Source organism: Aethina tumida, chromosome 3, assembly GCF_024364675.1.
Source record: "Aethina tumida isolate Nest 87 chromosome 3, icAetTumi1.1, whole genome shotgun sequence".
Lineage (NCBI taxonomy): Eukaryota > Metazoa > Arthropoda > Insecta > Coleoptera > Nitidulidae > Aethina > Aethina tumida.
Genome location: NC_065437.1, coordinates 32,732,636 through 32,758,377, shown reverse-complemented (window position 1 = coordinate 32,758,377; position 25,742 = coordinate 32,732,636). Strand labels below are relative to the sequence as shown.

Here is a 25,742-nt window from a genome sequence, read left to right as displayed (position 1 = left end):
ACGACCATAAAGAAATTTAAATAACAACGGGAATACTTGTTTTCTAGTCTTGTGCTGGTTGAGGTACGAAGGTGTTTCATTTCCTCAGATACGTAAGTATAAACAATTTGACATTTTATTGAAATGTTTAGATTTGCAGTAATGGTTTTGATGCTAAATAAAAGTTTTTCGTCAGTAAGTATGTACACAATAAAAGTTTTAAAATATTTATTGGATATTACAGCGATGCCCGGATGAAAGGAATTGCACCGATTTCGAAATGTTGCACGTCCGTTATGATTTAGTTTTAGGTCTGCACAATAAAATTCGAAGTTATGTCGCATCTGGGTCGCTTAAATTAGCACCTGAGTCGTATAAAGCAACATCTGCAAGTAACATGCAACTTATGGTAGGTAAATTTTAATTGGGTATATAGAATTTTATGTTTGTCTCTCTTCTTCTATTATAAGTATTACTATCAGGAAAGTTATGAACAGGCACATGAATAGATATAAATGCCAATATTATTTTTGTATTTTTTTAGGGATGGAATACTACACTAGCAGAAATGGCAGAAGAGTGGATTCGGTGTTGTATTCAAAGAAATGATTCAAATCAGTATGATGAGTCTCTTAAGAACGGTGAGTAAATTTTTAATTATTTAAATTTAATTAAATTTAATAAATATGCATCGTATATATTGTTTTAGAAAACATAGGACAAAACGTGATAACTGTTAGTGGGCTGGGGGAAGAAACGGCATTAGTATTGCATTGGTTTAAACAAATTGAACGTGTAAATAATATTATATACTCGAAGTAAGTACACAACATAAATAAATCTTAATAAATAAATCTTCAACGTCCACACGAGCAGCGATACTGCTAAAAGGATTGGAGATTTCACCCAAATGATATGGGCAAATACATTTGAAGTAGGATGTGCTATGGGTAAATATAACAGTAGTGATACTAATCAATTAGTGACCAGGATGGTTTGCAATTATTATCCGATGGGTAATATCGTTGGCGAAAACATTTTTGAAATCGGTGCACCGTGCAGCTCGTGTCCAGGCTTATGTGATATGGAATTGGAAACATTATGTTTGTTAGGTAGGTAAATTTAAATGTGTAAAAAAGTAGATAATGAATGTCGTTTATAGATTTACTAATCGCAAGTGACGAAAGAGAACCCGGTGTTACACATATACGAGATAACATATATGCAATAAAAAATAAGGGCTTTTATATGTTGGGAAGGGGAATATGGAAAGGTAGAAACTGCAGATGTGATTTTCATTTCTCCGAAGAAGTTGATGATTTATTGATTACTACAGAGAAAAGTCAGATAATTAAGTCCTCTGTTTTATTAATAATAATTGTATTATTTTGTAACAGTATCATTTTAAAATAATGTGTATTAAAATTGATTATTCAAGTTAATTATAATAAATATCTTATTGTCATTCGTTCTCCATTCATTAATTTTGAATTGCTTAGTTACAGTTAACAAAACTACAATAAATGTCATCAAAATGATACGTACGGGAATAATTGCATTATTGTTAGAATCAATTTTTGTGGTAAGTATTCTCATTTAAAAATTATTTGACTAAATGCTTGCTTATTTTCTTAAATTACCAGCTGAGCTGTCACGAAAAATGCGTAGATTATAAATTAATACCAATCGATTCTAATTTGATCGAGACATTACACAACAGACTTAGAGATCATATTGCATCTGGTAAAGCTAAAGTCGGATTCAGTCCGTCTTCTGCAAGCAATATGAATATGTTGGTAGGTAATCCTATAAAATACTTATGAAAAAATAATACTTTTTTACACATATTTGCTTCTAGCAATGGAGTGATTGGCTTGCAAGGATGGCACAGAAGTGGGTCAGTTGCTGTGTCCAGCTGAACGATAAAATGCAATACGATCCGGAGAAGAGTAATTGTAAGTACCATTTGGCATAAACTTCAAAATTTCAATCGTACTTTCTAATGCTTTTCTAGTGATTGGACAAAACATCTTAACGATCACAACCAACCATACCCCAGATGAAGAAATTCTCATCTTACATTGGTACAAGCAAGTTAAAAATATAAAAGAGTCGGACGTTAAAAATTTCACAACGTAAACTTTACAGAAAATACTATATTATTGTTCACCATTAGATTAATTTTCAGTGTAGTGAATAGTCACGGAAAAATTGGGCAATATAGTCAACTGATGTGGGCAAAAACAAGACAGGTCGGATGCGCCATGGCCAGTTATTCTGAGATAACACCTGAAGGCATCATAACGGGTAACAAGTTGTTTAGATTTGTCTGTAATTACACCCCAACTGGGAATGTTTTTGGCGAGCCAATTTATCTAATTAATTCATCACCGTGCTCCAAATGTCCGAACGGTTGCGACGTCGTTATGAAGAACTTGTGTAAAACCGGTAAGATCCATTAATTGACAAAATCAATGTTAACATGTCTATTAATACAAAGTTCGTGTTGCTTTTAAAGCTAAAGTTAGGATTATCTCATAACAGGTGAAACTTGCAGATATTATTTTATTTCAGGAAACCATTCTTACAAGGCTTATAGCTACCCAGACTTATTAATAAAAAATCCAGACGACGTCACACTTTATTCAAACGCAAACACACTTTTTTTAATACAAGGTGCCGGACCAGAAAATTCTAATTCTGAAACTGATGAATTATATTCACATAACGAAATCAATAACAGACATTTAATAAGTATACCAATTGATTATTACAAAACAGAAAAACAAATCAACATTTTGGATTTTGATGGAATCATATCGAAATATATTAGCAGTGAGTATTAGATATTCCTATTACTTACCTATCTTGAAAAATGCTAAATCTAAGTTATTACAAAAAAGAAGGTAAATAAAAAACTGTTTATAGCTTTGGAAACTAACACATCCGTTCAGGAAATTATAAAAATAAAAGGAGAGCTGTACCGCATTGGACATTTAGGAGTATTTGCACTATCTTATGGTACTTGGAGAGCTGGTAACTGCAAATGCGGTTTTAATAAAATTTTTAGAAGCGAAAGTCAAAAGGTTAATGTATCTTTTATATTAATATTGAGTGTTGTATTTTGTATTACTTTCATGTAATAAAATGATTTTAAAAGTAGTTTTTCTGTATGTATATTTTCCCTGAATGCAATAGTCTATTAACTGGTTTAAAAGCAATACGAACCATTAGTAATCATTAATTATAAAAATTAAGCATTTTATAATAATATTTTAGATAAGTTACCAATCACTCGTTCCAAGGGACGTCCAGTTGCACCTAAACGCAAATTTGCTCCGGTAATTGGAGATTCAAAGTCTCTTCCAGTAATCGATCAGATATACACTTGGGTCACCAGTTTTGTTAGAGTTACTGCCGAATTTAACGAAGGTTATAATTGCACATGCTTGTTACGACTGCCGAAGGAAGTACAAGGGGAAATTGAAACTTAATGCTCAACATTTAATAATATTAAATATTATTTATTGTCACAATTAATAAATTAATTTCAAATTAACCATATATTTTTTTATGAAATTGAAAAAAGCTCTATAATATTGTTGGATATAGAGTATTTTATGCATATCTTTCTTCTACCACAATAATTATAAACGGACACTAGTCATGAATAAATACAAATGAACTACGTGATATTGTATTCTGTGTATTCAGGTTGATTATAAAAATATCTGATTGTTATCCATTCTTTTTCTAATTCCTTAGTTACAGAAAACAAAACTATAATAAATGTCATCGAAATGATACATACTGGAATAATTGTATTTTCACTAGTATCAACTTTTGTGGTATGTTTTCTCTTTTAAAAATGTTTCACCTATCTATTTACTTACTTACTTAAATTACCAGCTGAGCTGCCACGAAAATTGTGTAGATTATGAATTAATACCAATCGATTCCAATTTGATCGAGACGTTACACAACAGACTTAGAGATCATGTTGCGTCTGGTAAAGCTAAAATCGGATTCACTCCATCTTCTGCAGGCAATATGCATATGTTGGTAAGTAAACCTATAAAATATATATGAATAAATGATATTTAACATAGAACCTAAATACTTTTTTTACATATATTTGCTTTTAGCAATGGAGTGATTGGCTTGCAAGGATGGCACAGAAGTGGGTTAGTTGCTGTGTCCAGTTGAACGATAAAATCCAATACGACCCGGAAAAGAGTAATTGTAAGTACCATTTGGCACATACTTCAAAATTTCAATGATACTTTTTAATGCATTTGTAGTGATTGGACAAAACATCTTAACTATCACAACCAATCATACCCCAGATGAAGAAATTCTCATCTTACATTGGTACAAGCAAATTAAAAATATCGAAGAGTCGGACGTTAAAAATTTCACAACGTAAACTTTACAGAAAACATATTATTGTTCTTTATTAGGTCAATTTTTAGTGTGGTGAACAGTCACGGAAAAATTGGGCAGTATAGTCAACTGATGTGGGCGAAAACAAGAGAGGTCGGATGTGCCATGGCGAGTTATTCTCAGTTAACATCGGAAAACATCAAAACTGGTAACAAATTGTTTAGATTTGTATGTAATTATACTCCGACCGGAAATGTTTTTGGCGAGCCAATTTATCTAATTACTCCGTCACCGTGTTCCAAATGTACGAACGGTTGCGACGTCGTGATGAAGAATTTGTGTAAAAATGGTAAGATCAACCAACTGACGAAGTCTATATTGATACAAAGTTCGTATTGCTCTTAAAACTAAAATTGAAGTTATGTCAGGCGCAAAACTTATAGATATTATTGTGTTTTAAGGAAGGGCTCTTCCAAGTCTTACACCTGACCAGAATTGTTAATAACCAATCCAGACGGTGTAACACTTTATTCAAACGCGAACACACTTTTTAATATCAGATGCTGAACCAGAAAATTCTAATCTAGAAACTGATAAATTATATTTATCATTCGTATGACAACATAAATAACAAATATTGATGGGATGATATCAAAATATATTGGTCGTTTTTAACTTTGTCCATAGACACATCCGATTCTAACATAAAAATTATAGAACAAAGAGAAGAGGTGTACCACATTGGCTATTTAGTATTTGCAATTTCTTATGATACGAGCTGGCAACTGCAAATGCGCTTTTGCACAAGCTCTTAAAAGCATATTTATTGTTGACTTTTGTAATGGTTCAAAAGCAATACGAACTATTGCTATTATAAATTAATTATAAAAATTAAGCAATTTATGTAATATTATTTTAGATAAATTCCCAGCAACCCGTTCTAAAGGACGACCTATTGCACCTGAACGCAAATTTGCTCCGGTGTCTGACAAAAGAAATCCTCTTCCAGTAATCGATCATATATACACATCGTACAACAGTTATGTTAGAGTTACATCCGAATTTCCCGAAGGTTCTAAATGCACATGCTTGTTACGTCTACCGAATAAGTTAAGTGTGAATGAAAATTAATGTAAAATATTTGTTAATTTAGTTATTTGTTGTGGCAATTAATAAACTAATTTCAAGCTAATCCTATACTTTTTTTTTATAAAATTGAAAAAAAAACTCGATAATTTTGTTGGCTGACAAACAAATTCTGTGCATCTCCTTCCACGCGAAAGAAATACAATTTGACCAATAGGATGCTTTCACATCCCCATTAGCCGGAACTGAACGCCACTTCAAGAAGCGAAGTCAGAAAGAGTCTAGATAGCGGAAAGATTGGTGGTTAACGTGCGTGAAAGACTGTGAAATTTATTTCATATATTAATTTTATTCAGTAACTACATGTAATTGTTCAACGGGACATTTCAAATAAAGGTACCATGCCCGTGTTAGAAATGGTAAGCAAATTGTTCGACTGTATTTGTGATGAATGTAAACAAAAAAATCAAAAAAACCATCCGTTTATTTATATTAATGTATTAATGGGACATTTTTTAAAATTACTGATAATTAGATTATATACCATTAATTCTCCTTATTAATTTAGTTTATAATATATTGTATCGTACTTAATTTTCATACCATACCAATGTTGACTTTGTTAAAAAAATATATTTTAAAATATTGATTATTTGATGGGACTAATTAATTATTGTTTATAAAACTAATACAAATTTTAAAGTTCAATTCGGATTTTATATATTTTTGAGTTTAAAAACTGCCCTTGACAGAAAAAAAAGACTTTTAAATCCTACTACCACTTTTTTGCAAAACTATCATATAAAAATAACTCGATAAATGTATCATATATTGTTCAGACATAGAAATGCTGCTATTAATATTGTAAATGCCCCTAAAAACAATTTTAATAAAAAATGAGAATCAGAAAAGATGTCTATATAAAAAAGATTCTATCCTTGTCACAACCAAAGCTCATGCAGAAATTTTGCAAATACCGTTATTTCAATGATAATTGCCCAAAATATTTCATAATGCGATGATACAGATCGGTTTCAGTTTTTACAAAATTACATAAACTTGTGTTGAAACCTGAATTCATGGTGTTCGTTAATTAGTGCTAGGAAACCGGTAATTACTTACATAAATTAATAAATATGTAACAAGGAAAGTTTATGAAAAATTCTTATTGCTTATTTACTGTAACGCCTACAACTACACGGTACATTTGTAACATTTTACTATAATATTCAACATAGCTAGATTTTTGGTGGACAATTAAATTAATTTACTTCATATTAGAATAATTAGAATAAGAAAATTAGAGAAAAGTAGAATTGTAGCAGAAGCGAAACGCATAAGGAAAAACAACACGGTAATTTCTGAATCAGTTTTAAATTAATAATTATTAATTAGTCTAACCTACAATGGTAGAAGAGGCATACCGAGGGTATTTGAGCGCTGACCATATCGCAGACCCGTCTTGTAGATTATCTCGACCGTGATATTGCTAACTAAACCGCTATAATGAAGTGATCTATCTGTTCTCTTGTTAATTTGTGCCAGTGTGTTATTTTATTTGTTTTTGTTAAGGAAACTGTTGTACAAAAATCACAATCAAATTTAATTTGTATTTTTATGTGCAATTTTTATTGTTTAACAATTTATATTTTAACACAGATGTTAATTTTGCGTTATTTTAAGTAATTTGAAATTCATCAAGTCCTTGATGACGTAACAATGCAACAAAATCATCATGGGCATATATACCCTCTGATGTTAGTCAGATCATTGAATACCTAAGAGGAACATATTTGTTTGTACAAACAACATATTGTACTTGCGGTACTGTTTTCATTATTTACACATTATTAAAATAAATACCTGTTGTAAGTTAAATTTTTGGAATGAACACCAACATAAATTAAGTAAGACAGTTTTCGCGGTATTTTTTTCAAATTAAATCTTGATGACGCAGTACCGAATCAAAATTTTCATACGCATCTAGACAACCCTTGTATATGTGCTCAGTTCACTGACAGTTACCGAGCAGTATGCACCCGTTTTTTGGTTTTTGCGCCTGTGCTAATAATCCAACTTCTGTAAGTTTTACTGAACAACTTTAGAGAATTTATTTGCGTTTGTGTAGTGTGAACTTATTGATGACAGTATGTGAATCACCGATTTACGAAATATTTTAATTCTGGTTGGTTAGTTTTATGTTTAAACTAATAATGTTATTTAGGTATCATCCCCAATGGGGGCAAATGGTTCACGTCAGATGTTGGCCAGTGACATCCTCCAAAGGCACTCGATTAACTCATTGCTCGATAACCACGACATATTATCACAAGAAACCGGTAAGTTTTTTTGAATCGCATTCGAATCTCTTCTTTGTAAAAACATATACATTATTGTGAAACTATTTCGATTTAATAAGTGTCATTTAAGTTCAACTTATTTTATTAATTGCTTATTTATTAAAAACTCTAATTACGCTACACATCGTTATGATCCAATAAATTTGTGGGCCGCTTCAACAATAACTTACCGGCAATTAAAATTATTTAACTCTTGCACGTTGTAACATGGCTCGTCGTTAGAATTTTGTAATTATTTTTTATACGCATTTGTTTCTTATCGGACGCATCGCACTGGAAGGTGTGCAATGTTCAGGTTTCGTCATTTCGTTGTGTTTAGATGTTAGATGCGTAATTTATTCAAGAAAACATAGGGTCCAATTTAATAGTCTAATAAATGAAAAAAATGTTAATAAACAAATTTTGTAAAATTTCCATTTTGAGGTTATTAAAACAAAAAATTCAGACTAAACTGTATATAAAATGATTCCTTATTACTGAATTATATAATTTTAATGAAGATTATTTTAAATAAATTTTCTTTTATACTTTTGCTGCGAAATGTCATATTTTTGACATTTTTGATAACTGTCAAATTACTATAACTAAAAGCATAAAAAGATATATTAACAATAAATAATGTAAACAAATTGTATTGCAATTATTAAAATTGTCTAACAACCACAGTAAAATCTTTTGAATGAACACACTGTACACATATTTTTCACATGTTGACAACGCAGTACGATTTTTTACAATTACATAGGTGGCTATTTGTTTTTACCAACCAACAATGCACCCAAAAAAATAGTCAGTCAGTCGGTTTTTGTTCCACTCTTGGTGCACAAATAGCAGTGGACGGATCGCATCAGCAGAGTAGTTTTGACATAGCATTTTAAGCGCCTAACGATTCGATATTGAAATATTTCAAACACGTAAGTTTGCAATAACCGATTGTTAACGTTTGCTGTATTGTGATGGCAGATGAGACGATGTCGATATCAGATTTGTTTGGGCTTAACTCGCCGCGCGGCCTCCTAAACTTCGGCAACTCCGGCGGACTGTGCACACCACCGACAACGCCAAACTTTCAGGTATGTATTTATTCCCAGTCCTAGTTTATTCATCAGACCACCATTTATTTGCTGGTTACCAACGAAACGCTGTTTATTGAAATACATGCATATTAGGAATGTTGCCAACGTCTGAAACCATGTCTACTTTATTGCCATTGGCACATCCTCATCTAGGAACGTATTTCAAGCGTACTAAAAGAAATATGGACAGTTAATTATAATAATTGCGGCGTTTTCAGATGAATTTCGACGATCCGAAATTCCAACCGGGTCCGCTCAGCTACACCCCGCCTACGCCACGTTCCAAGCCCTTGCAGAAAAACATATCGTTGGTGAACCAGACTCCGCCGACCACCCCCAATTATTATAGGGCGCTGAGGAGCACTTCGTTGAGGTAAGGTCAATATTTCATTTCGTTCGTTTATTTGAGTTAATAAAACAATAATCTTTATATTGTTAAGGTTACTATTTTGATTTTTGTTTATTGCCTTAGATACTGATAGGGAGAGACCTTTAAAGGGTAATTTTTCTACTGTTGATTTTTTTCACTTTAATATTAATCTTTATAGATTTGGAAAACTTTAATAGGTTATAAGATATTTAAGAACAAGCACTTGTTAATATTTTTAATTATTTATTTTTTTAAGGAATTGATATTATTAATATTATGTGACTAATTTAGAGAAAAAATTATATAATTTAATTATAGATTTGAAGAAAATCTTATGAATAAAATGAGATAAATTTGTTCTCTCAACATATTTAATATATATTCTATTTTCTTTCACCTAATTTATACAAAAAAAAATTCATGACAAAAAAATAATTTTGGTTTATAGGAAAAGAAACATTTGTAAACATTTCTAATTCACTATTAAATTTTATTATAGTATTTATAAATATTTAAGAAAAAACACTTTTAAAAAATTAAGGTTTAAGTTTTGAATATGTTACAAGAAATTAGACATCAATCAATTTTAACTTTTTTCACAAAAATTCCTTGCAGCAATACTAATAAATTTTAAACATAATTCTGAAGTCATAAAAAACGTATTAAAGTTTTTTGGTATTAAAAGTTCTCATACATTACTTTGTGCATTACCCTAGTATTTATGATGTTGTCACATTGCCAACAAAACCATCACAAATCAATAATAAATAGGATAAAGACTGGGTCAATTTGCATCATAAATAGCAAGCTAAATGGTCCACATTACATTTTTCATCCTTTCTATGCTCTGCATTAAATAGGCAATGATTATTAAAAGTTTTTAATTCATTCCATATGCATGTTTCAGTGATTCGTGTGGAAGCAACAATTCGGCCGTTCTTGAACAAACCTTGCTGAACTCGCGATCAAACTCGCCCGAATCGGACTTGAGCGGCCTGTCCACTCCGGACGGGAGCCTCTCGGAATTATTGGTAAATTCACCAACCCTTCGCTGGTCAAACATCTCAATACATTTATGAATTTTATTTAGAACAATTTAAGCGTGACCGAGACGCTGGCACGCAACGCAAACGATTTGGATCTGTCCAACTTGCAGAATCTGCAGGCTATCCATGCATTGAAATTCCTGCAACAACCGCCGGCCGTGCTGAGCTCCCTATTGCCTGGCGCCTGTTCGCACAACACACCGTCACAGGTACCGCCACATTCTCGGGTTGCAAGCGCACAAGATTGTCATGAAATTGGATTGTTGCAGCTATTGGACAAGTGGAATGGGGGTGGACCGTCGTCCCTTTCGAATTTCATGCCGGAGAACTTGCAGTTGGACAGAGCGGCTCGTTTTCATCTGTCCGCAGCTTGTATGTGTATTTTATTGTAACATTGGCTGGGGTGATAGATAATTGATTCCAATTTGCAGCTGTTTACGATGCGACTTGCACGTGGAGCGGCGTGTTGCCGCCGAGGTCTAACACCAAGCCGACCGGCTATTCTAGCAAAGTTTTTTTGGGTGGTGTCCCTTGGGACATTTCTGAACAACTGCTGATGCAAACATTTAAACAGTTTGGACAGATTCGTGTAGAATGGCCAGGCAAGGACAAGCAGGCTTCACAACCAAAAGGATATGTCTATATAATTTTTGAGTCTGAAAAGAATGTCAAGGCTTTGCTGCAAGCCTGCACAAACGATTATGCCAACAGTGACAATTGGTATTACAAGATTAGCTCTAAAAGAATGAAAGCAAAGGAAGTGAGTTATTTAATGTTGCCATCCCATTTACAAATTAAAGATTGTTTATTTTAGGTGCAAGTCATTCCCTGGATAATAAACGATTCAAATTACACTAAATCTACATCACAAAAGTTGGATCCCAGCAAAACTGTATTTGTTGGAGCCCTACATGGTATGCTTAATGCTGAGGGATTGGCCAAGATAATGAACGACCTGTTTGATGGTGTCGTTTACGCTGGTAATTACTGTAAATTAATTTTTTATTATATATTTCCCTAAAATACGGAACTTTCCAGGAATTGATACAGACAAATATAAGTATCCTATTGGATCCGGTAGGGTCACGTTCAATAATCCACGGTCTTATATGAAAGCTGTTGCGGCTTCCTTCATCGAAATAAAAACTGCGAAATTCACCAAAAAAGTAAGTAAAATCTAACTGATACAAAGAGTGACTAATCCAAATTTAACAAATACAGGTGCAGGTAGATCCGTACTTGGAAGACTCGTTGTGCTCGATCTGCCGCGTGCAGCAGGGACCATACTTCTGCCGCGACATGATGTGCTTCAGATACTTTTGCAGGACATGCTGGCCATGGCAGCATAGCAACGAGCTGCGCCATCATAAACCATTGATGAGGAACTCCAAGAATAGCCAAGTCTTGGGTCTGGGCAATGCAATGGCTGTAACCCTCAACTAAGCAAGTACCATACGTTATTACAAATCGTATTCTTGATATTTTTACCTCATACACTCGCCTTGTAGTGTAGAGTTGTTCTCTGTCGCGTTTTATTAGCCAGTTTTTTCTTCTTAGGTAATTTACGTACTTAGTTTAAGCAAATTTATTGCCCCTTTATTATTAAATCTTGTAATACGGGGAGTTTGTTTATTGTTGTTTTTGTATTTGCCGTAAAATTTTCAAGTTATTTATGACTTTACGGCATGTATTCATTTTTTCCAAAAGATTAAATTAAATATATTCATTAGATAATATAATATAGATGTTTATCGGGAAATTGTTAATTTGGAAAAGGTTTTGACATGCCTTCAATTAATTCACATTTTATATATGCACTGAGTTTCTTATACTTTTGCTTTCGATAAGACTTCCAACTTAATTTTATTAATTCAATATGAAATAGTAGTATTTTAGATGTAACAGATTTTTATAATACTTTTGGATATATTGTTAGTGTTTAACATAACTGTAGTTTTAAGTGTTGATATTTAAAGTTTTTTAAACCCTAATTGTTAATTTAACTTTAAATTTATATGGGCAGTTGGGTAGTGTTAATATTTTTATAAATTTTAGGATGTTTGTATTACAGTTTCAACTGTATATTAGGACCGTTTGTTTAATATATTGGCTATGTCCAGGTTAATGATTTGGCAATTGTTAAAGTTATGAAATATTTATGATATATAAAAATCATTAATATTCTTATTTTCAAAGTTCATTAATTAAATATTTCTCTGAATAATCAAACATCGTTTTTAATTCCAGCTCAAGGTGTTGGTCCCCAGTGTAGGTGTTGAAATTTTATGAAGAATTTTTATTTTTAGTTTTTTTTATTTTAAAATTTTATGTTGATTTTTATCATTTATAGACTGGGTTACTTTTGTGATTGTATTTTTAAGGGTATCACTGTGCTTTTTAAAACAATAGTTATCATATTTAATATTGTCTTAAAAAACGCGGTAAAACGATTTTTTTGTAAGTGGTTAATGAATTTCCATAGCGTTTTTATATTTAAAGTTACCTGATTATGATACATTCATTAACCTCTTTTGAGTTTTTATTTTGTTTTTAACTAACAATTTTTAACCTTTTTAACAAGTTTTAATGGCGTTCTTATTATAACTAATGAGGGTTAACAAATTTTGAACATATCACATCACATCAACAACATTTTAACTATAAAACCAACTTTTTAGTGGATTTTTTAATTTGTACTCTGATAAACTAGATGTGATGTGTTATTGTACAAATATCCATAATTCAAGTTACAGCACATTTTAGAAATCAATTTTATAATTTAATTTTGAATACAAACTTTAGTATTGTCCTTGTAACTTAGATTATGGCATTTTATTAACAAGATGTGCTATAACTATAGCTTTGCTCATTGTTATATTATGAATAGAAATATAATTCAGACCTATGGACAACTCAGAATACACAATTTTTATTATAAAGTCATTAACTATTTATCAAGTACAAGCAAGGTAATGTATTGGGTTGAGGGATGTATTTGCATATGTTTACTGATTTGTGGTATGTAAAAATTTTAATTTTTGGTTTTAATTTGTTCCTTTATTAATTTTGAGATGTACATGGGTTTGTTCTGATGCAGGATCTTTATGTACTAGTTTTCAGATAATTTTGGAATCAGATCCTTGTAATCAAATTTGTGATATTTAAATAGCAATACTCTTATAAGGATGTTACATCCTAGTACTTGTTAATTTAATTTTCTTGTGGTGTTTGACACTAGTCAATATGATATCTTACTAACATGTAACAATTATATCAATAAAGATATTTTAATCAAGTCAAATTTGTTTATATTTTGGAATCATCTTTAATTTGATAATTTTAAAAAATAAGCATTAAAACTGTTTTATATTTAATTTTAAGGAACTTAGAATATTAAAAACAATAAATATATAACTTGTATATTTATAAAGTTTTATAGTATAAAATATATCAATAAAAACAACATAATTTAATAACAAATATTTTCTGCACTTATTTAATAGACCTCTTGTAGTAAATCTGATAAATACCCAAAGCAGATGATAAGCTACCAATTAAACCCACATGCCATGTTTTCAATTTGGAAGACCATAAAAATCCTGGTGGTAAAGTATTTATTGCATGAACTAAGTCTAAAGTTAGTCTTATAGAAGTTAAAATCTCAAATGTTTTCAATTTTTGAAGTTTATCCATTGGTATCCTAAAAAATGAATTTATAACATAAATTGATTAATGTAAGTTGCTTCCATGTTTACCTATTATCATTTTTAATGCAATATTTGTGTTTTTGTAGTACTGCTATGTATCTCAATGTTTTCAAAAGTGTCAAATAAATTGATGATACCCAAAATACAGAACTTAAAGTATCCCATTTGCTGTTGTCAACACCAGTTATCAGTTTATGTTCTGCCAACCAAGAGATTTTTTCAACAGGGTAATAGACTTGGTCAATGATATTGGTAAGCACTCCCAAGTGGGACATGTATTTATCTGGTTCCTAAATAAAACTTGCATTTAAATATATACTATCTTTAACTTGTAAAATTAATTGAAACATATTGTATACCTCATGTCCAAGTTTATATTGTAAATTATATTGCAGCATGGGCAAGTCATCTAATAATCGCAAGGTGGCCCTAGTACCAGACATATGGCTACTAAATAAAAGAAACTTTTTTGCCAATGCTTCATTTTTATGTAATCCACCTATTAACTTTGTAGTGTAACATAAGGTTCTTAATATCTACAAAACAACTTGTTATATATTTTTGTGATGCAAATAAAAATAATCTTACCTTATCTCTGCCTTTATAAGATTCTAATAATAAACAAATTTCATCTAAAATGGTTTGCAGAATGTTCGTCATCTTTATCACAACTAATATGTTGCTACTCAATGCATATGTTTACCTAAATGATAACAGATAGGCAAAACAGGTAGTTTAAGAAGCTGTCCTTACGTTTACATTTTTGACTTTCATTTTTCGAGGTTAACTACCACACAAATAAACTACCATTGTAGTCATCTAAAAACTACCATAATAGTTCAAAAATTTCTTATGATATATAAATATTTTAAAGTATTATATAATGGTTTTATTAACATTATAACTATATTAGCAATTGGTTTGAAAACAGGAACTTTTAAAACTTGATAAAAATATTATGTATTTAAATGATTGGTTCCAAAATAAAAGTTACTAGAAAGGTTATGGAAATAGCACCATATCAAAAGTGGAGAAATATTTATTAAAACTTTATATTTATATCGATGTAGTTAAATTCAGTTGAAAGTAACTACAAAATCGTTTTAAAACCATAAACACAACTTGTCATCAATTCCAATCGGATACCGAAGATTATAGGTTATCTAACCTTTAAAATGTTCAAATTGTCTCAACTTTTGGTGAAGTGTACCAAAAACAGTACCAGACTGCCTGGTATAACACGCCTCAACTTGTCATCGTCACCAGTAGCTGCCGAATTGAAGAGCCAATCTGGATCAGAAGAAAAACAAAAAACTGCAACAACAAGCAGCAATCCCAGAACTCAACGAAACATTGTAGCTGCAGCTTTTGCCTCTTTGAACGCGGAGAATATTGAAAATGTTGCGAATGGGATACGCACACCATACACTGATGATAAAATTGCAAATGCTACCAATATTAATGAGTTGCTATCAATATCTGATGGCAATGGAATTTCAAGAAAACATGCTTTAAAGGTTTGTCAATGTCTTAAATATGTGTTCAGTAGAAATTAATCTTAAAATTTTTTATAGGTGGTATCAGTGTTGGCTGATTGGACATCAAATGGAAAAGTAACATTGCCTGAGTTTGAATCAGATCCTAGATTTATTAGGTTGTGTAGAGTGTTAACTAAGAACACATCAATAAAAAATAAGGCCCTTTCTTCAAGAAGTGAGGATTTGTCAACAATACTTAGTGTTACTGCTGATGATGAAGCTGCTAAATTGGTTTCAAGCATTACATTGCCACAGATGGTCAAGGTATATATGATTTTTCAATTTTAGTAATCAGAATCTAATAGATTTTTTAGGTGATGTCCACATTATCACAAAAGAAGAGGCGCTCCACGCTTTTGTTAAGAGCCTTGGCATATAACATAACAGGCAGTTCTGATCGTCTGGACTTAAAACAAAGTGCAGATTTACTTTTCAGTATGTCTTGTTTGAATTTCCCAGACGAAAATCTATTGTCGAAAATTTCGAACGATATATCGACTGAACTACGGGCCGATATTAAGAAAAGTGCTGTAATTGGATCTATACTAACTAGTATTGGATTAATGAAGTATAAAAATATAGGTAACAAAAATCTATGAATAAAATATCTTTTATAAAATGTTTTTATGGTTTTAGAACTAATTGATGCATTATGTGAATGGGTTTTAAAGAATCACACAATTTGTAGACCACAAGATCTCTTCAGTGTTTTAATAACTCTGGGCGTTTTAAATCATCTCCCTGTAAATTCAGATAAACTATTTGAGGTAAAATATTTGCATTTGAATATTATATATGTACAAAATTACATTTCTAGGTGCTAATACCTCAACTTAATCAATCTGAGGCAGGAAAACCAATTGCATGGTTGGAAATTGTTTGGTCTTTGGTTTTGTTGAACCAAGCCACTCCAGATCATGTGTCTAGTGTTTTAAATAATGAATTCATTGAAAAAGTGTTAGGTAAAAATTTTGAAAGTATTCCAAAAGACTAAAAATAAGCAAATAATCTATATTATAGAAGGGCCATCAGTGAACACATCAGCAAGACTAAAATTATTAAATATCAATGGTTCAGCAACTCATCTTATGAAAGACTACAAAGGACCTACTTTAGAAATTCGGTCTGATGTTATAGAAACGAAAATTCAGCGGACAAAGGAGAAAACTGAAATGGTTAATTCTATTATTGATACTTTAAAAAACCTTATACAAGGAGAAAATTATTTAAGAGTCAACGTAAATACAAATTTGGGTTTCTTTATTGGTATGCCAATTGTATATATATAAAGTTTAATTTACTAATACTGAAAAAAATTATTACAGATGCAGAGTGTTTGTTGGACAAAAAGTTTCATCCCTTGCCATTAGATAACAAAGATGTGAAGGATTCAACAAGGTAAATAGGTTATTCCAATAATATTAACACATCTAATTTGTAATAATTTTTTAGAATTGCGATTATTGCATTGGATTATCATGATATGACTAGAGGAAGGATAGAACCTTCAGGGATTAATGCATTAGCGACCAAATTATTAACAGCAAAGGGTTACAAAGTGTTACCAATACCTTATTCAGAATTTAAACCTAGAGACAAGTTAGTAAACCGAGTAAAATATCTAGAAAGCAAGCTTAAAGAAGTTGTCAATAGTTAAATAATATACAATATATTTTGTTAAATATAATTTATTATAACACCTGTTTTTATAATGTATAAACTGAACTGTACATTGTTTAGTTAATAAAATAATATACATATATTATACACAAATAAATGTTTTTTAAAATTTATTGTATTATATGGTCTATAATGATTTTTGAACCAAAACTAACCTAAAATTGTTTGAGGTTAGGATAAATATATCGTGCATTGTTATAAACCTGTTTCTATTACAATGTTCACCAAAATTGTTAAAAAAATAGTGAGATACTACTCCGTAAAAAATATAAATAACAAACTAGAATTTCAAATTCCCACTTTCTGTAATTTATCCGTAAATATTCCAAATAAAGTAAACATAACACCTTTAGATGTGCACAAGTATCAGAATTGTGATAGATTAATTATAGAATCAACAAATTATGATATAGACTCCATAAAATGTACCACTGAGAATAACCATATAAACATTACAACTAAGAATGATTATGAATCAGATTTAAATATTACAGCTCCTGTAAAAGCAAGTAAAATGTAATACAACCCAGTAATAAATTTGTTCTTATATTAAAATTTTCAGACTTGGAAGTTACATCTAATTCGGATATTTTTGTGGGATCTTTCAACAGTGATACAGTAAATTTACAAAGTAATTTAGGAAGTATTTGTGTTGACAAATATCATGGTGATAAGATACAATTGCAAACACAGACAGGAAATATAACAATTAGAGGTCCTGTGCAAGCATCAAATTTTATATCAACAGTATTAAAATCTGGGGTTGTTTGTTGAATTTAATATATTTTCACCTTAATGATTTTATATTTTAGGATATAACAACAGGAAAAATACAATGCCTTAATACACAACTATCAACTAGGGCTGGAAATATAAAAATTCCCTCATCATACAGTGAAAGTAGTTATTTTAATGTAGGCACAGGCAAATTAGATTTGAATAACATTCATAAGAATTGTAAAATATCACTTGAAAAGGGTGTTTTAAATCTGGGTAAGAATAGAGCAAAATCACATTCAATATTTAATTAACATAAATAGTTTCAGCTGGTTTTGATGGAATGTTATTTGCTGATTTAGGCACTGTTGAAGCTAATTTACAATTATCAAGAATCACAGAAGATTCTTTTCTGAAAATAGATATAGGTAATCTTCATTTACAAATTGCAGAAGACTGTCAGAAATCTTGCATGTTTGAGATACAAGCCAGAAATGTTACAATTGATAAAAATATGCAAAGTGTCAATAAAAAGCAAAATTTATATATTTTCAGTAATGATGCTGGTATTTTAAAACCTAAAGTAACTATACACTGCATCAATGGTGATATACATATTTCAGCTGCTTCATGGCAGGACTTACTTAAATTAAAGTTCAATGTGTAATTAAAAAAAAACTGTAGGCAAAATGAATAATAAATTTATTTTATAAAATACTTTATATACATTCTATTTTCTAGGTCTCTTCCCTTTACCTTTACCTCTGCCTTTTTTGCCTTTCTGTCTTTGCTTTTTCTTTTCAGCAATCTGTCTGGCCTTCAGAATTTGGTCTGTACTCTTCATCTCAGACTTCCTTTGTTTCAACTTTATCTTTTCATTATGTCTAGCCCAGTGAGTGTTTGGACGTCCTTTTGTAACATTTTGAGGTGTATTATCCTCTTCCTCATCATCATTGTTATCCTCATTATCCACTTTTGTCTTTTCTTTCCATTGCGCGTAGCGATTACTTTTGAAGGTAGCGGGAATCCACACTCCAGATTCTGTCTTAATTTTTCCTGCTTTGGGATCCTAGACATACATACATAAACTTAATAATTTAAACATAAGATAATAAAGTTAACTTACAGGCACTCCAACCATCTTTTTCTTTACTCTATCCCACTTTTTAGTTTGTTTTGCAATCCTCATAGTTTCTTCAGAATCCCCAGTTATGTCCATTTGCACTCTGTTTGCTTCTTTGACAAAACTATTAATTGCCAATCTGTAATTAATTCAAATTAGCATAAATGTATAATGAATCTACATTAAATATACCCTTCTTCTGTATGTTGATCCTTAGGAGCATATGGAATATAATTTTCATCTTTAACTTTCTGCTTTTTGTTTTTAGGTTTATACAAATCATCAATTTTTCTTTTTTTGGGAACCACAACTTTTTGAAATGTTTCTTGTATGTCTTCCTGATTACTGCTCTGTAAATTTGTTTCATGGGTAGTTAAGGCAGATTCAATTTCAATTTTTTTCTTCTCAACTTTCTGATGATGATCTGCTATTTTATCCTTGTGCACTGCTCGTTTTTCTTTCATTGTTAAATATTCTTGAGATTTATTTTTACCACAGATTTCAAATATTGTCTGCAAATTATAATTCTTAGAAAAACACAATGTTTAGGATTTCCGACTTACTCCTTGAGGTCTATAATTTTTCATTTTATCCAAAAGACTTTCCCTTTCACATTCACTTTCAAATTCACTAGACTTGAACAGATGATGAATATAGCATGTGGATATTGGAAGTTCTTTTATTCTTTTGTTACTGTCACTTGATGCTGGTGGTCTAGATCTTAAGTATTGCTGATATCCATTTTCTGTGACCTTCCTCATACTAACCTGAAAAAACAAAATATTTAGCTTGTTAATATTGTGGGAGATATAGTTTATATCAATATTTTTCTAAAATAAGTTCATAATCATACAAAAATATTCAAAAGTGATTATAACATAAAACACGCACCAAATCAATTTGATTATCATGAAGTGTGACAAGGGAACTGTGCTGTTCTTCTATCAAGGATTGCGGAATTTTTCCTATGGATCCCTGTTTATTTTTCTCAGTTGCAATGTCGAGAGGTCGTCCAAGAAATAGATACAAATCGACTAGATATGCATATTCATCAGGTGTAACCAGTGAGAAAGCAGTACCATCTCTTCCAGCTCTGGCACAACGACCTAAAACGCAAATTATATTTAATATATAATAAAGATTGTTTAAAAAGTATTTCATTACCAACTCTGTGCACAAACAATTTGGGTTTAGCAGGGAAATTGTAATTAATCACGTTGTCCAATTGAGGTATATCTATACCTCTTGCAGCAACATCTGTTACAACAAGAACTTTAACTTTTCCTGTACTGAATTTCGCTGCGTGGATTTTGCGGGCGGAGGGGTCCAAGTTTGAATAAATATAAGTGTTGCTTATACCAAATTTATCCAAAATCTTAAATTTAAAGTTTACTAAAGTGATGGTTCATGTTTATTGTAAAAATTTACTCACCACATGTAAATATTCCACATGATGTTTGGTAGCAGCAAAAACCACTGTCTGTTGTTTTTTGTCAATGTGTGATTTAAGCAGAACCAATAGTGCAGCTAATTTTTCCTCTGGTCTGACTGGAAAATACCACAGTTGTAAAGTTGAAGGCAACTTTGATTCCACATCCAATCTATAAAATAAATATTGTCAGAAATTATATTTTTTTAAAGATATGTATTCATACCTAAGAAGCACTGGATCGCTTAAACCTGCTTTTGCGAAGTCTACTAAGACCTTTGGTAGAGTTGCAGAAAACATAACAGTTTGTCTGGCATCTGGCAATCGCCCCACTATTTCTGTAAGCTGTTCTCCTAATCCCATTTCAAATAATCTGTCGGCTTCATCAAATACTATATATTCTATACTGTTCAACTTCAATTCCATTTCAACACATACATGCAAGAAACGGCCAGGAGTTGCAACAATTATATCTGGATTTCCATGGATGGCAGAAAATTGATCATCCATTGAATCACCACCCAGAATTACTGCAGCCTTGAGATCACAGAACCTTCCCAATTCTTTGATAAATTTAAGTGTCTGAAACATTCATTTAAGAGAATAAAAATGACACCCCCTATTAATTTAATATTTTAAAATATATACCTGTAGTGCCAATTCTCTGGTTGGTGATAATATCAGAGCTCTTGCTCCGGCTTTCGCACTGCGAATTTTTAACTTCTCAAACATGGGAATTAGAAAACAAGCAGTTTTACCACTGCCTGTTCGAGCCATAGCAACAACATCTCTTCCTTCTAATATCAAAGGAATTGTCTGCAAACGTTTTTTAATTATAACACTATTTTAATTCATTTAAAAAGATGCCTACCTTCCTTTGAATTGGTGTTGGTTGTTTATAGCCCCTTTTAGTGATACCTCGAATTAAATTAAAACTCAAATTCATAGACTGAAATCCACCACTTTTTTTAGGTCCTTTCTTTTTAACCGGTTCATCGTCAGGATCTATATCCACAGCTGTATTGGGATCAGCAAATCCCGGTAAATCTTGCATTTTGACTAAACGAGGAATTCAACGTGCAATGTTTTGAATAAAAGGTTATGTTAATTTCATTTGTCCCTATTGTCCAATGTTGCCAGATGAAATGAATCAAAAACTTTATTAGTATGCGGCTCACACTAAGAAAGGACGACTCTTAGTACAAAATGGACTAAAACCTAAAATGTACGACATCTGAATCAAAATAAGTCAAAAATAGTCCATTAAACAATATTGAAGATTTTTCTTATTAAGTTCTGCTTTCATTATTTAACAGGTTTTATATGTCTTAAATGTCTGATTTTATTATATATATTTCATACTGTAGAAAATTTATTTTAAATAATTATTAATTATTATCAAATCAAAATGATTAATTTTTTTTAGTTTAGATATATACAGATATGGCATAGTTTTAAAAAAACTGATTCCGATTTCGTCTGTCGTTCACGAAAAGGACTCACTAAAGAATAATCTAGTCCCTATAATTCTAATGATAAACAATGATTGTGAGTTCGGATTTATTATAATTGATAATTTTATAAACTTTAAATATTAAACAAAATTTGTTATACTGTACTTTTACAAATTATGCGCTAATTTTGACGCATAGTTTATTAATGTTCGTTGATAACATAAACTAATCCTTTACAAAATTACAAAATATATATCATAAAATTTGTTTGTTAACTTGTCTGGAATTGCATGAGTTGTTTTGTGGTTTTCATCACAAAATGCTTCTCGACTAAATGGCAACATCGCAATTAAAATATTCAATGTTATTAACTTCAGGCTTGAATTACACTGCTCTAAAATTAATTATTATTCTGAGTTAGTTATTTTTCCTAATTTATTGGCGAATAATAATAAATAATTATTAATCGGATATATCTAATGAAAATTCGGTTATGTAACAGATAGTTCAAAAAACTTCTCAGTAAGCCATCTGAATAATCAGCAGTTTGCATCTAATAATGACAACCAATAATTGAGCAACTCATTGTATAATTTTTTATTCCAACTCATTGATGTGATAAACGCGGATAGGGGGCGTATTTTTTAACCATTCCAAATATTTCTTACGCCGGGTTCAGTCGGTTTTGAGCTGTGATATTCTATGAAAATTAGTCAATATTAAACTCAAGCATGCATTTATTGTACCTATTCAGTGTTTTATTATTTGTTTGCTATGTAAATTGTCACGAGGAAGACGTGCATACGATTCAGTATACCACTGATAATTTTTCTGATGAAGTACCAAAGAAAAACCATTTCGTCATGTTCTACGCACCATGGTGAGTTAAATCATGTTGAATCTAATGTTAAAAAAATTGTCACAATTATGTTTATTTTACAGGTGTGGTCATTGCAAAAAATTGGGACCCACCTGGGAGCAGTTGGCTGAAATGCTCAATGAGGATGATAGCAACATAAAAATTGCAAAAGTGGATTGTACAACAGACCACAAAGTTTGCTCAGATCAGGATGTAACTGGTTATCCCACTCTTAAGTTCTTCAAAGTGGGTGACTCTGAAGGTGTCAAATTCAGGGGCACCAGAGATCTTCCTTCATTAACTACTTTCATCAATGAACAATTAAGAGAGGTTAGGGAAGAGATATAATGATTTTTACATATCTATTGAAAAATGTTTGCCCCCACTAAATTTTGAGAAAGACATTTTGTATAACAGATAATAAAAATCTCCTACTATGTGACGAACATGCAGACTTTTACTATCTCTGTTGTCCTTAATGCCTCTCTCAAAATGTAGTCGGATCAAACGCTTTTCGACCGGTATTGGCCTTAAAATTAACATAATTTGCATATTACATGCATACATATATGATTAAATTGCTTTTACTTGTTTCATAATTACACTATAAATAAATATATATTTACACTATTTCTTGGAAGATAAAAGTACCTGACAAAATAATATGTTAATACCTATATAGATAAATACATGAGGAATGATGTTTCACTCAATTTATATATTTATATGTATTTATAATTTTGTTCTGATTACATTTAACACATTTTTTAATTTGTAATTATAAAATGAAAACATTACCTCATATTTGACCATTTTTAGAACATAATTTAATTCCTTACAATTATTTATTTTGTAGATGTGAAAGTAATATTTTTATTCACATTTTATTTGTGTTTATTTCAATTTCGTATTCATAATAATTAATTTAATTAAACATAGTCAAAGTATTGTTTTTGAGAAAAGTATCAAATTGAATTATTTTTCAAGGGTGATGAAGAACAGACTGCCGATGTTGGTACCCCACAACCCGTAAACGGTTTGACCGAATTGACTGAAGAAAACTTCGACGCTCACGTTGGCAAAGGAAAGCATTTCGTTAAGTTCTATGCCCCATGGTGCGGACACTGTCAAGTGAGTTCATAATAAAATCAATTGGTTTTGTTTGTAATGTGATTTTTCGTAGAATTTGGCCCCCACTTGGGAGGCTCTCGCCAAGTCCTTGGAATTTGAGGAGGACGTTACCATTGCCAAAGTTGATTGCACCCAAAACAGGGAGGTGTGCAACCGTTATGAAGTTAAAGGATATCCAACTCTTTTATGGATTGAGGATGGCAAGAAGGTGAGAATTTGTGAATATTATCAAAAAATTATTTAGATTTGGCAAAGACATTGTTGACGTTATCGTTATCACAAGTTCACATTATCCTGTTGTTTATATGAATTTTTAATATTATTTACATATTTTAACTGGCTGTTTGTGCATGCCAAGACGTTGACATTAATGTATGTTCGATCCCAAAACCGTCTGGCGGACGCAAAAATAGACGGATATTCAATGAAAATTTGTGTCACCAACAATATTTTTGTTCTATAATTGCTCCGATTCTCGGGAACCGCTCTTTGACGCTTAATTTCACGATGTTTTTCCAACGAAACCGAAAATGTGCATATGTAATTAGTCGCATAGATGACTTGCAGCAAAACGAATCTACGCAGATAATTACAGTCACATAAAATTATCTTTGCTTAAATATAGATTTTGGAGAATGTAATACACGTGTTTATAGAAATTGTATTACCAATAAATTTATATATTTTGTTTTTATTACTGATTAGATAAAAAAAAGCCATAAAAATTTAAACGTTTCTCAATTATTCCTTACTTATGTTAAATACAGCATGAGTAAAAATTAGACATCAAGTTTGTGAAGCTAAAATAATATATGGACATGATTGATTTATTTTCTATTGACAATATGACGCAACGACCTCCGATTTTATTTAATATAAATAAATGTTGTTTTGATCATTAAGGTTTATTTAATTTCATTAGTTAATTGTTCACAGTAATATTTAAAATGTTTGTTACAAATTTAGACTTTATCGAATGTTAATTCTCATACAAAGAAACATTTTATGCAATAAAATAAACCATATTTTATTATTGCAAGATTGAAAAATACCAAGGCCAACGCACCCACGAAGATCTAAAGGCTTACGTAAATCGTTTGATGGGCTCAAGCGGAGGTAATGAGGTAGATTCTGAAGATGAAAAACCGGAAACGACCGGCGAAGCTGTTGGTGAACTAACAGGTGCTACTTTCACTCATGGTATTGAAAAAGGAGTGACTTTTGTTAAATTTTTCGCACCCTGGTGTGGACATTGTAAACGATTGGCGCCCACTTGGGAAGATTTAGGTAGGAAGTTCATTGGCGATGAACGCGTAAAAATTATCAAAGTTGACTGCACGTTAGAAGCTAACAAGGAATTGTGCAATAACCAAGAGGTAATACCTAAGAGTTTTTAAATACACTCTCTTAATTTTACTGATTGTAGGTTGAAGGTTTTCCTACAATTTTCTTGTATCAAGATGGTAAGAAGATTTCAGAGTACAGTGGTAGCAGAACGTTAGAAGATTTACATGACTTTGTAATTAAACATACAACCAGTCATGATGAATTGTAAATTTTGTTGGGCTTCAAACATTTTGGTCGGTAAATTATCGGTCAATAAAGAAAGAGTTTTAGTAATAGTAAATTCAATAGTGTTGATGACCATTTTGTAATTGTGTGATTTTATTTCTTTTTTAGTGTAATGTCCCATTCCTTTATTACTTTATACCAAATAAATGATTTTATACTAATTTATATATTTTTTATGAAAGATCATAAAAAGAGATTATAAGAATAACAAATAGTGATAATCTATATATGT

General features: G+C 31.0%; 9 protein-coding genes across 13 annotated transcripts; 7 read left to right on the top strand and 2 right to left on the bottom strand.

Moving 5' to 3' along the window:
- The first annotated feature begins 54 nt into the window (after window positions 1-54).
- Window positions 55-1,447, top strand: LOC109594952 (venom allergen 5-like). The gene is made up of 7 exons (XM_049965418.1): window positions 55-92; window positions 140-174; window positions 224-388; window positions 524-620; window positions 689-797; window positions 856-1,091; window positions 1,142-1,447. Exons 2-7 carry the CDS (start codon window positions 142-144, stop codon window positions 1,390-1,392), a joined length of 891 nt encoding a protein of 296 aa, XP_049821375.1. The 5' UTR covers window positions 55-92; window positions 140-141; the 3' UTR covers window positions 1,393-1,447.
- A 35-nt stretch (window positions 1,448-1,482) lies between these two features.
- LOC109594950 (venom allergen 5) lies at window positions 1,483-3,565 on the top strand. 2 transcript variants are annotated; one of them, XM_049965417.1, is made up of 7 exons: window positions 1,483-1,561; window positions 1,623-1,775; window positions 1,838-1,934; window positions 1,994-2,114; window positions 2,168-2,427; window positions 2,554-2,814; window positions 2,908-3,141. In XM_049965417.1, the coding sequence occupies exons 1-7, from the start codon at window positions 1,514-1,516 to the stop codon at window positions 3,120-3,122; spliced, it is 1,155 nt and encodes a 384-aa protein (XP_049821374.1). In that variant the 5' UTR covers window positions 1,483-1,513; the 3' UTR covers window positions 3,123-3,141. The 2 variants fall into 2 exon arrangements, with proteins under 2 accessions (XP_049821374.1, XP_019865780.2); XM_020010221.2 differs by lacking the exons at window positions 2,554-2,814; window positions 2,908-3,141 and adding an exon at window positions 3,259-3,565.
- Window positions 3,566-3,708: 143 nt separating this feature from the next.
- LOC109594951 (venom allergen 5-like) lies at window positions 3,709-5,543 on the top strand. Its single transcript, XM_049965419.1, has 6 exons — window positions 3,709-3,827; window positions 3,889-4,041; window positions 4,125-4,221; window positions 4,281-4,401; window positions 4,452-4,711; window positions 5,282-5,543. Exons 1-6 carry the CDS (start codon window positions 3,780-3,782, stop codon window positions 5,491-5,493), a joined length of 891 nt encoding a protein of 296 aa, XP_049821376.1. The 5' UTR covers window positions 3,709-3,779; the 3' UTR covers window positions 5,494-5,543.
- Window positions 5,544-5,719: 176 nt separating this feature from the next.
- Window positions 5,720-12,529, top strand: LOC109594959 (cytoplasmic polyadenylation element-binding protein 1). Of its 3 annotated transcripts, XM_049965415.1 has the most exons (11): window positions 7,467-7,529; window positions 7,673-7,787; window positions 8,772-8,881; window positions 9,103-9,257; window positions 10,162-10,285; window positions 10,345-10,509; window positions 10,570-10,672; window positions 10,732-11,060; window positions 11,115-11,280; window positions 11,339-11,466; window positions 11,522-12,529. In XM_049965415.1, the coding sequence occupies exons 1-11, from the start codon at window positions 7,482-7,484 to the stop codon at window positions 11,741-11,743; spliced, it is 1,665 nt and encodes a 554-aa protein (XP_049821372.1). In that variant the 5' UTR covers window positions 7,467-7,481; the 3' UTR covers window positions 11,744-12,529. The 3 variants fall into 3 exon arrangements, with proteins under 3 accessions (XP_049821371.1, XP_049821372.1, XP_049821370.1); XM_049965414.1 differs by lacking the exon at window positions 7,467-7,529 and adding an exon at window positions 5,720-5,867 and having other exon boundaries at window positions 10,345-10,672; XM_049965413.1 differs by having other exon boundaries at window positions 10,345-10,672.
- Window positions 12,530-13,705: 1,176 nt separating this feature from the next.
- LOC109594948 (peroxisomal membrane protein 11C) lies at window positions 13,706-14,789 on the bottom strand. Its single transcript, XM_020010219.2, has 4 exons — window positions 14,596-14,789; window positions 14,367-14,543; window positions 14,056-14,297; window positions 13,706-14,000 (listed from the first exon to the last, which is right to left on the bottom strand). Exons 1-4 carry the CDS (start codon window positions 14,665-14,667, stop codon window positions 13,793-13,795), a joined length of 699 nt encoding a protein of 232 aa, XP_019865778.2. The 5' UTR covers window positions 14,668-14,789; the 3' UTR covers window positions 13,706-13,792.
- A 244-nt stretch (window positions 14,790-15,033) lies between these two features.
- On the top strand, window positions 15,034-17,338 carry LOC109594945 (FAST kinase domain-containing protein 4). The gene is made up of 8 exons (XM_020010216.2): window positions 15,034-15,524; window positions 15,582-15,809; window positions 15,860-16,127; window positions 16,182-16,312; window positions 16,363-16,507; window positions 16,566-16,811; window positions 16,871-16,943; window positions 16,998-17,338. Exons 1-8 carry the CDS (start codon window positions 15,183-15,185, stop codon window positions 17,200-17,202), a joined length of 1,638 nt encoding a protein of 545 aa, XP_019865775.1. The 5' UTR covers window positions 15,034-15,182; the 3' UTR covers window positions 17,203-17,338.
- A 104-nt stretch (window positions 17,339-17,442) lies between these two features.
- Window positions 17,443-18,659, top strand: LOC109594929 (protein FAM185A). 2 transcript variants are annotated; one of them, XM_020010195.2, is made up of 4 exons: window positions 17,443-17,734; window positions 17,788-17,987; window positions 18,038-18,218; window positions 18,272-18,659. In XM_020010195.2, the coding sequence occupies exons 1-4, from the start codon at window positions 17,443-17,445 to the stop codon at window positions 18,607-18,609; spliced, it is 1,011 nt and encodes a 336-aa protein (XP_019865754.2). In that variant the 3' UTR covers window positions 18,610-18,659. The 2 variants fall into 2 exon arrangements, with proteins under 2 accessions (XP_019865754.2, XP_049821373.1); XM_049965416.1 differs by having other exon boundaries at window positions 18,266-18,659.
- LOC109594934 (ATP-dependent RNA helicase DDX54) lies at window positions 18,622-21,576 on the bottom strand. Its single transcript, XM_020010199.2, has 10 exons — window positions 21,366-21,576; window positions 21,143-21,310; window positions 20,721-21,076; window positions 20,498-20,666; window positions 20,230-20,440; window positions 19,957-20,171; window positions 19,629-19,832; window positions 19,258-19,577; window positions 19,069-19,204; window positions 18,622-19,011 (listed from the first exon to the last, which is right to left on the bottom strand). The coding sequence occupies exons 1-10, from the start codon at window positions 21,546-21,548 to the stop codon at window positions 18,673-18,675; spliced, it is 2,301 nt and encodes a 766-aa protein (XP_019865758.2). The 5' UTR covers window positions 21,549-21,576; the 3' UTR covers window positions 18,622-18,672.
- Window positions 21,577-22,550: 974 nt separating this feature from the next.
- On the top strand, window positions 22,551-25,671 carry LOC109594941 (thioredoxin domain-containing protein 5 homolog). The gene is made up of 6 exons (XM_020010210.2): window positions 22,551-22,828; window positions 22,891-23,137; window positions 23,795-23,938; window positions 23,991-24,146; window positions 24,979-25,314; window positions 25,365-25,671. The coding sequence occupies exons 1-6, from the start codon at window positions 22,680-22,682 to the stop codon at window positions 25,491-25,493; spliced, it is 1,161 nt and encodes a 386-aa protein (XP_019865769.1). The 5' UTR covers window positions 22,551-22,679; the 3' UTR covers window positions 25,494-25,671.
- Window positions 25,672-25,742: the final 71 nt, after the last annotated feature.